General features: G+C 40.4%; 1 protein-coding gene across 1 annotated transcript; it reads right to left on the bottom strand.

Annotated features, from left to right (window-relative positions):
- Positions 1-1,296: 1,296 nt before the first annotated feature.
- On the bottom strand, positions 1,297-9,633 carry LOC123360962 (5'-3' exonuclease PLD4-like). Its single transcript, XM_045001293.1, has 7 exons — positions 8,836-9,633; positions 8,301-8,428; positions 7,862-8,067; positions 6,973-7,107; positions 4,039-4,204; positions 2,570-2,666; positions 1,297-2,046 (listed from the first exon to the last, which is right to left on the bottom strand). The coding sequence occupies exons 1-7, from the start codon at positions 8,960-8,962 to the stop codon at positions 1,829-1,831; spliced, it is 1,077 nt and encodes a 358-aa protein (XP_044857228.1). The 5' UTR covers positions 8,963-9,633; the 3' UTR covers positions 1,297-1,828.
- Positions 9,634-10,040: the final 407 nt, after the last annotated feature.

The raw sequence follows: 10,040 nt of genomic DNA, 5'->3' as shown, positions 1-10,040 counted from the left end.
CTTTGAGTGCAGAAGGTGGGGGCCTGCAAGGATTCTAAAAATACTGGCCACTTCAGGCTTGTATTAAACTCCCAAGGTTATAGCTTTTCTCTGACCTTGGATGGGTAGATGCTGCCAAGTGCAAAACCCCTTTGAGAACCCAGGAGGGCACACTTGGGAATTCCTTCCTGTGGGGTACCCTCAAGCCCTTTCACACACACATACCCTGGGGAAGAGCCGAGAAAGAAAAAACAAAGGAAATCAGCTGTTGCCACCAGCTAATTAAACAACCTGTGCACAAACCTCTTAGGACACAAAAAAATTCAATCCTGTTCTTAAAAAAGGTAAATTTTATTAAAAACAAAAAGAAAGAAAATACACCTGAAAACTTAGGCTATTGCTAGGTTTAAAAAGAGCAAATACAAGAATTAAGCATCAAGAATGGTTTTCTTGAGGTCCAGCTTAAAGGTTACAAGCAAAACAAAAGCATCTGGAGTTAGCACAGAGGAGTCCACAAGCCATAAAGAAATAAAAGGAGATAAACCTGATCGCATCTTCCTAGACATTTCCTGATCTACTTACATACCTGGGGGTTTCAAATGAGGAGTTTCGAGGTATGATCCAAATGATTTTTCATACCTAACTCAAAGCTTCTTAAAGCATAGTTGCTACCTTGTTCCCTCTCTCCGGAGAACAGCACAGACAGACAAAGGTGAAGTTTTTTCCCAATTTTAAAAAGTTCTAGCCCTCCCATTGGCTCTTTTGGTCAGGTGCCCACTCCCTTCCTTTTACCTATGCAGGGAGACGTTTTAACCCTTTACAGGTAAAGCAAGTAGAGAACAACTACTAAGAGGGATTTTATAGCTAACTGGCTGGCTGGGTGTCCATAACAGGGGGCTACCCCCACCCCACTTCATTTATCACAGGGTGTAAGCAAACAATATGTATTTTAATATGGCTAAATCTAGGAACTAAGAGTGAAGGCCATACTTATACAATAGGGCACTCTGTCCTGGGAAGCAGTGACTCTGAAAAAGATTTGAGGGTCATGGTGGATAATCAGCTGAACATGAGCTCCCAGTGTAACACTGAAGCTAAAGAGCTAATGCGAGCCTGGGATGCATAAACAGGAGAAGCTAAAGTAGGAGTAAGGAGGTTATTTTACCTATATGTCTGGCAGCAGTGTGACCGCTGCTGGAATATTGTGTTCAGTTCTGGTGAAGATAAATTGATAAAGGTTCACTAAAGAGCAGGCCAGCCCCAGCTTTTTTGCCACCCCAAGCGGCGAAGAAAAAAAAAGAAAAAAAGAAAAAGCCTCGATCGGTGGCACTTCGGAGGCAGCTCTACCGTGCTGCTTCATTCTGTGGCGGCAATTCGGTGGCAGGTCCTTCCCTTCCGCCACTGAAGACCCGGGTCTTGGGTCATGGGGGATTCTCCATCACTAACAATTTTAAAATAAAATAAAGACTGGATATTTTTCTGAAACATCTACTCTAGAAATTATTCTGGGGAAGCTTGTGTGATACAGGAGGTCAGACTAGATGATCACAATGGTCCCTTCTGACCTTGTAATCTATGAATCTGAATCTTTAGGTGATTAAATCTGGTCCTTATTGTGCCCTGGGTTGCTGCTTATGTGGTCCATGCCTAATGCTGTCCCGGACAAATATACAAATATTTCACATATTAACTGCCAAAAATTATTTGATTATACAGGTATATTGAACTGTGCTCCCAGAACATTAAGTAGTGGGCCATACCAGTAGGAAATGATTTTTTTGACACATAATAAAAATAAACTATGTATTTCGTGTATATTACATTTCAAATAGAAAAAAAATGTTGAACTTTATAAGTAACTTAATCCCTCTTCCCAGGCACAGTCTTTCTGCCCATGTAGATCTTCCATATTTACTGAATATTTGGAATTCCAGTCTCGTTCAAAAACATTTTTTAATTGTTCCTGTATAACTGGCTTCTTTCTTTGAGGATCTGTTGAAGTCTGGTTGACAATCAGCCCAACTCCAGCTGTATTACTAAAGTAATCTTTTGACCAATTGGAAGTTCCTACAGGATAGAAACATTGATGGTTAACAAGGAAGAACAATTTTATTTCAAATATTTTGTTGGACAGAGGGGCAAATGGGAGACGTGACATTGGATGAAATTTCAAGCCTGGGGCCTAATGTTAGACTCTTCAATACATATTTAAGGCACCTAAATATAAGTGGACTGATTTTCAGAAATGTGGTACAACCACAAATGCCATTAAACTCAATGGGAGCTGCAAGTCATCAGCATCTTTGAAAATCAGGCCAGCTGTTTCTCATTTGAGGGCTCCAATATAGACGAGCAACTTTAAGTGTCAGCTGGAGGCTCTTTAGGAGTCTAATACAATGGAGGTTGTGGCACAGATGCACTGAAAGTACCCATTATAGAAATAGGAGCAAGACACAAAGTTTGGATTCGGGCACCCTTCATGGTAAATTTAGCTAACATTTGACATAACACCCAATGCCATTTCAACTCTGCCCAACCCTGTAGTTCTGATCATGTCTGAAACTATACATATTCAAAATAGGACGCTTACCAATATATGCCACTTTATCAGTGACCATATATTTGTTGTGGTTCACTCTCCCGAAAGGGATGTTTGTGTGATTCAGAACTGGAACAATGAAGATTTTCTGGATGGAAAATAATTACAAAGCATACGTAGAATTACTGGAGTGAAGCATAGATTATATTATTGGATGCTGCAAACTTTCTTTGTTTTCAAATAAAAGTCTATATAGAATAGAATAGAATAAAATAGAATAGAATAGAACAATATTTTCAAAAGCTCTGGCTTTAGATGGTTTATAAAACAGATTTTGCTATTAGTCAAGAAAACTAACTTGGACAAACAGGTGACTCCCACTGTGAGCAAAACTGGGTAAGACAGCGTGATCAGATAAGTATAATATGTACTTCACAACGTTCCATCTGTAAAGAGCTATCATATTACAGTAAAGACAGCTAAATACAGTTTTAGACAGCTGTTTAATAGTCTTACTATTCTGCATTCATCATTGATTGTTGAGCATTACTGTACAGTTGAATGGGCTGATCCCAGACAGAGACTGGTATTGCAAAGAGCAACAGTGCCTTACAATTTTTTTTACTTTAATTAAAAATTACATTTCAAGCCATTGTTTGTTATCTTCCCTGCTAAAAATCCATCTATCTTGATTCTGTTATTCTCCTCTATCCATCCACCTGCACCAAGCTGGGAGCGCCCCACAGCCAGGGCTTTCACCCTAGTAACCACATTGGTGTATTTGCAGGGAGATCACTAGTAAGGAGTCCCATTCATAAAAGTGTGAGTGGTGCTACTAATCAGACAAAGTGTAATTTCTTAACCATGCCATGCCAGAAAGATGATGCTGTGAAAGTTGTTGGAGCTTATCAATTAAATTACCACAATGACTGCAATGAGTCAGCTATCCTCTTTGTAGATTTCTTTGCATGTACACCAATATTGCAAACTGGCTTGAAATAAGTACAGCCATTGCTTCCTAGAAGAATATCATCATCACCATGACCAATCCCACAGGGATATAGAATCATTGCAGGTCAAGTGCCAGCTGGCTCTGTCTTTAGCTAGGTCCTTAAGATGGTCCGGCTGTATATTCAGTTTACATCTATCACTGGCAATCACATTGCACCACCAAAGCTTTTGGCAACTACGTAATCGCTATCCATATAGTGGCATTCCTTGGTAAATATGCTTCATAATTCACTGGTCTTCCACCCTAATAATATGTCCAAGAAAGCTGCTGAAATCAAGCCAGTGCTGGTGGAAGCGGTTGCTGGGTTCAGTTAAGAATAATGTTGAATAACATTGCCTAGGCCCAAATTTCAAAGGGCTATTGCTGCAAGGTCTGTAATCAAATTTGTATGCACATGCATTTGTGTATACAGCTGTACATTTATACACACAAGTAGTTGTGGTGCCTGCTTGAAAACTGCCTTTTTTAAAGGATGGCCCATTATGTCAAAAGAGTTTTCTTATCTTACCACATCGATGGTGATGTTGGTATGTGGATCACTGAGAGCACAAAGTGACTGCAAATAATGGAACATGGACGGGTCAGTGTGGAGCCAGCAGCTGATCAAAAGCCTGATTTTTACATTGTGGTTGAATGCCACACGTCTCAGAGCATTGTCAATGTCTGGCCAGTATCTATAGGAATGAAAGTAAATGAACAGAAAAACGCATTCAGAGAAAATTGAGACAAGAAATATCTCCCACCACACTCATAACAAAAGAAGCACAGCAATAATAATGCAGAGCTGGATCATTCCTTTGAAGGTACTGCCTGGAGTCAAAGGCAATGGGGAGCCCTGGGGATAAACCAGGAGTCATTTTGCAGAATGCCTCCAGGATATGTCATGTGCACAGAGGCTGTTCCCACTCTATACACTGGTCCCACTCCATCAGCCAATGTAGATGGAGGAAAGGGCATGGCACCATCTTCTCTCCATCCCTGCCTGCCCCCATTAGTATGCTGTAAGACCACAAAGGAGTAAAGACCCTGCTCTGAGTGCAGAGACTAATGTTCTTCCCGGCACTTGTATGAGCCACGCTGTGGGGGAACACAACACGCTGTGGTGACAACTTCCATGGAGGGCAGAATATGTCTTATAATTATTAACTCTTAATACCTATGTAGCACTTTCACTCCCTAGATTATAAAGCACTTTACACAGGAAGGGGAGCATTATTAGCCCCATTATACTGATGGGGAAACTGACACACAGAAACTTGCCCAAGGTTCCCCAGCAAGGCTGTGGTGGGTTAGTTTCCTTAACCTATTCCCCTGCCACTGGGAGATGTCTGAGTGCTTCCAAAGGGAATTATTAACCAATAAAACAAAGACCTAGGGCTTTGTTTCCTCAGATCCTCTCTCTCTCGCTCGCTCTCTCTCTCTCTCTCTCTCTCTCCACACACACACACCTACCCATCCCACTGAAAGCAACAGAGCTACTCATGCGTTTTCAGAATTAGGTCCATGAGCCATAATATATTTGGAAGTCTTGGAAAAACATTCTGTTTAGGGACTATTCTCCATTGTTTTACCCGTTTTCAATTAATTAACCCCTGGGTATGAAAACAGAAGCTTTGTTCCTTCTGAGTTCAGCTGCCTCAGCTGCTTCTTTCTGCCCAACCTGAACTAATCAGCCACAGTTTGTAACATTACAGTTGGTTGCTGTGGAGATGTGCAAGGGCTCAATCCTGCATTCCCTGGACCCTCAAACGTCCATTTGCATCAGATCAGGAGAGAACATAGAGAACATAAACGGGGGATTAAGGCTTCAAATGGAGAATGCACAGCATTAATAAATGGACTCCTAAGGGGAAAAAGAGCCTGTTTTCATACAAATATTCTTAGTGAAAAAGAATGGGAGAAGAGAAATACAGAAAATTAAATATATGACATAGAACAGAATTTCCTCTGAACTGTCTGATTTGCAAAATTATCCATCAGGTGGCAGCTGCTCTGTGAGTGATTGGATAATACTTTGATATTAGGAAAAACTTTCTAAATAAAAGGGTAGTTAAGCACTGAAACAGGCTTCCAAGGGAGGTTGTGGACTCCCATCGTTAATGGTTTTAAGAATAAGTTAGACAAACACCGGTCAAAAATAGTCCAGGTTTACTTGGTCCTGCTTCAGTGCGGGGGACTGAACTAGATGACCTCTCAAGATCCCTTTCAGCCCTACATTTCTATGATTCTATAACCCATCTCTCTCTATAGATGGCTAGGGCTGCAGGTAATACACACAGTCATGCATTCATTATGGAACAATGATCATTTCTGAGCACATGTACCATGATATGACTGTTGATAGATGCATACACTAAATGGCAACACAGGGCCCAGTATGTTTCTCACAGGAGACTTGAAGCAACACACACATATGTAATTACATATGATCTCTATCAGACTTTTTTTAGCGATTAGATAACCCAGAAGTGCTAGATACAGATATAATTTAAAATACTCAGAGAGGTTGGCTGCATATAAACTTCCTAATTCAAATGCAGTTGAGGGTTTTTGAGGCTTTTTTAAAAACACCTAATGACTCCACAGACTTCTGTATTACTCAGAGTGAAGCTTATGGTCAGACACTATATAATTCTAAACCCAGAGAGAATCTGATGGTTGTCCACAGAGCACTAGCTGACCATATAGTGCCTGCTACTTCCCTTCTTTTATAGCTCCTTCTGCAGGCGTTCACAGCCTCAGTGAAGAGTCTGAATGCCCTTAGAAGTACTTGTAAAGTAGGAGGAAAAGTTAAAAAAACTTCATCTAATACCACGACCATAATGGGAGGAAGCAGAGGAGACCAGAGACCATTGAGAGATACCAGGAGGAGCAACGTTTTTTTTTGAAAATTTTACCCTGAACATATCTCCCTAGGTTTTTGTAACTGCTATTCTTTTGCCTTGAGTAAAGTTTGGAGGGAAAAGGCCTGATTCTTCAGCTTGTGTAGGTATTTACTCCAGTAAACTTTCTAACAGTAAGTGTAGTTAAGCACAACTAGGAGATTGAGGAATCCCCGTGATTGAAAGATTTTAAGAACAGGTTGAATAAACACCTGTCAGGGAGGGGATGTGTTTAGTTGGCCTTACCTAAGCACAGGGGGCTGGACTTCATGACTTCTTGAGCTCCCTTCCAGCCCTACATACATTTTCATGAAGTGAGAGCAAAGGCAATGTAAAATGCTACCAAAACAGAAGGGTAGTGTTTTACACACACTTTGCAGTGGCATAACAACTGCAGAATATCCAAAGTCTCAGTTCACTCCATGAGTTTAAAAAATAATATTAATATTTCTAAGGGGGGGGGGGAATGCTGCATTTTTGGTATGAACAAATTTCTGCAAAAGCAAAGGACATTTAGTTATGAAAACAGTTGACTGCTTGATCCAGGTTTAATCTCTTACTTTGCTGGGTGTCTGAAGCGGGTTGTAGGAAAATACTCCATGACTGAGATATACACATATTCTTCTGCATCATTTATAATGTCAATAATAGAAATGAGGTCGTGAGTACGACCCTTTGGGCAAAACACAGGAGGAGGCCTGTAAAGGAGGGAAACAAAGTCTGATGATCATCGTACATTTCTCTGTTCCTGTCCTACTATTTAAATTTTCTTTCAACAAACTTTAATTGATTGAATTATATTAACCTCGACTCAGTTTTGATTACACATACAGAATTTCCCAAGCTGTATTCATTTACAGGTTCAGGAACTGTGTAAACAATTTTTAGGTTCGAAAACTGGACCCCAAATCCCAGAATATAATCAATGTGCCCACCAGCTAGCTAATATAATAAGGAAGAAACCCTATAGAATAGGTCAGTAATTCTTTATTTCAAATCTACTAGCCATTATAAGGTAGTAAAAGAAAGTTTAAAAACCATCATGGGCTAGAATTGCAACACACTATTTACTACGGGCCAGATTTTGACACTCTTAGTCACACTGAGTAATGCATTAATCCTAAAGTAGTCTCTTTCAAATGAATGGGAAGACCTGAGCAGTAGGTTACTACAAAATGTGAGTGACCTATGGCAGGATCTGTCCCTATGTTTTCATCTGAAGATACAGGGCCTGGTTCTATATCCCTTACTCATGTTGCGTAGGACCTTATTCCATGAGTAGCCCCACTGAATGGAGGGAATTCAGTATTCCACTGAATTGTGGAATAAGTTGCTACTCAACCTGAGTAGAGCGTAAATGAGCCCGAGTAAAGAGAAAAATACAGAATATGACATTTCCAGCAAACAGTTTGCCGCAGTTTACCAAAAAATATTTTAATTTTAAATCTGCTTACAGAAAAATAGGCTGTTGTCAAGGTTCCATTAAACTGCACGTCCAGAGGCCCATACTTGTTAATTTTGGTGGAGTAATTGCTCGGCCATGGGGAGGGAACGGTGGCATTAGCATGCCTAAGATCCCAGTATGTTCTGAACGTTTTCCATAGATCATTGGCTAAGCAGCTGCAGTTGTATATCACGGCACCAACTTCTTTCACCTGCAGAGAGAGTAAACATATGTCAAAACCCGCTCTTACACCTCAAAGGCTTTCTTCACCCCACATTGTTTTCCTGATGTGCCCATATTTTATATTACTGTCATGTGTTGGCATGGGGAACTATAATCAAATATGTGAATGATAATTTCTCACACAGCTCCGATCCCATGGATCTCATCTCTACCATATGTATTGAGGTGAGTTTATGTTTAGCAGTATAAAGTACATCTGACCTGAGAAAATGACCTCCAGTCCATATTTGCACTGCCAATATACATGTGTTTCATATCTACAATCCAGAATTTGGAATGCAGCACCCCTTTTGTCAAATGTCCAAAATTGACCCTTCTTACATGAGCCCCTAAGGAAAGATATTGAGTAAGGGGGGGAAACAAACATGTTTTAGCTAAAGTAATTCCCAACACAGTTTTTAATTTTAATCTTAACATGAAAATGGAGTGTAATCTGTATCATTCTTGTGGTGACCAGAACATGTATGGATTTCTAATATTTGTATAATATATGTATATTAGCTAAAGCTTAACTTTCAGAAAAGTACCTTAAATGTATATCAATATTCACAAAGGACCCAACCCAGCAAAGCACTTAAATTCATGCTTAACTTTAAGCATGTGAGTAGTCTCATTGATTGCAAATTAAACATGAGCTGGATTGGATCCTTGGGTCCTTGTTTACAACATTATTTACTTGGGTCCATGTTTACAACACAGCAGAACTGTATAGGCCTTGTGAAGTACATACAGTTACCTTTTTTCTTCAAAACCTTAAGATCAGTTGAATTTACAGCTAAAGTTGGCAGGCTTGTTGCAATATACACTGAGACATTCTCCATAAGTAAACTTTCAAACTTCTTCAGAATATCTTCACCCTGCATATAATGCACCACTCATTATGCTGCACTGTGACAATGAACAGCAAGGACCTTCTAAAAACAGGTACTTCATTTGAAGGAAACACATACAATACAAGGACGGGAATGTTAATCTTTAAGTGAGTTTCAGCTAGAGATGGACTAAAGACACAAAGTAAAGACCTTGATCCAATTTATAAATACAACTTTGCTTCCTATCAATTAATATAATTTGCTGTAAGGTCCTTACAGCCAAACACAGAAAACATTAGAACTGAAATATTTCTGCAGTTCAAAGATGAAATACAAACAGCAACACAAACTATTGGCTGCTGATACATCGAATTGATTTTCTGAGTCATTTTTATTTGAGGATGAAAGTAGTAGGGATTATAACAGGATGAGCTGGCCCTTTAAGAAGGTAGGGACTCAGCTGCACCTCTACCACACCTGTCTCTTCTCCCAAGTGGAGGAAATGAGCAAAATCATGTGACAGGCAGGTCATAGGAGGGAGGAAGGGCTAAGAGCAGCTTGTGGGTCACAGGGAGGGAGAGAGAAGTACTGGGATGGCAGATAGAACAGGAAGGGGACATTAGAAGGAGCGGCAGGGCAGCCGAGATAGTGGAAAGCCCTGTTGTGTCGGGTTCTGAAGGCTGGAAACCCATAGAAGAGGGTGAGCAAGGGTTTCTCCTACACTGCCACCTAGTGAGGTGAAGCAGTGATCCCTGCAAACAAGGCCAGGCACATGAAGACTGAATAGAGGCCAGGAGAGGGCAGAGCGAGCCCAGGGGAAGGGCAGCTTTGGAAGAGAAGAGAGACTCTTGGAAAGGAAGATCAGGGTGGAAGACTCTTTTGGTTTTCAGTATCAGAGGGGTAGCCGTGTTAGTCTGGATCTGTAAAAGCAACAAAGAATCCTGTGGCACCTGATAGACTAACAGACGTTTTGCAGCATGAGCTTTCGTGGGTGAATACCCACTTCTTCAGATGTATTATTAGTATTATTCCATAGAACCATCATGTAATTCACACGCCACTGTATATTTCACCCTTGATGACTGTTAAAAGAGCCACACGTGAAATTAGTTCTAATGCATTTCTCCTT

Source organism: Mauremys mutica, unplaced genomic scaffold, assembly GCF_020497125.1.
Source record: "Mauremys mutica isolate MM-2020 ecotype Southern unplaced genomic scaffold, ASM2049712v1 Super-Scaffold_100335, whole genome shotgun sequence".
NCBI classification, from domain to species: Eukaryota; Metazoa; Chordata; order Testudines; family Geoemydidae; genus Mauremys; species Mauremys mutica.
This window is presented reverse-complemented; position numbering and strand designations above follow the sequence as displayed.

What these genes read in the sequence shown, in the direction of transcription:
- LOC123360962 (XM_045001293.1), bottom strand. Translation starts at nt 8,962, where the DNA reads ATGCAGGGTGAAGATATTCTGAAGAAGTTTGAAAGTTTACTTATGGAG. An exon ending in ACAGCCTATTTTTCTGTAAG is followed by an intron (nt 7,108 to 7,861) that starts CAGATTTAAAAT and finishes CCTTTACAGGCC; the next exon opens with TCCTCCTGTGTTTTGCCCAA. An exon ending in CCAACATCACCATCGATGTG is followed by an intron (nt 2,667 to 4,038) that starts GTAAGATAAGAA and finishes TTTTCCATCCAG; the next exon opens with AAAATCTTCATTGTTCCAGT.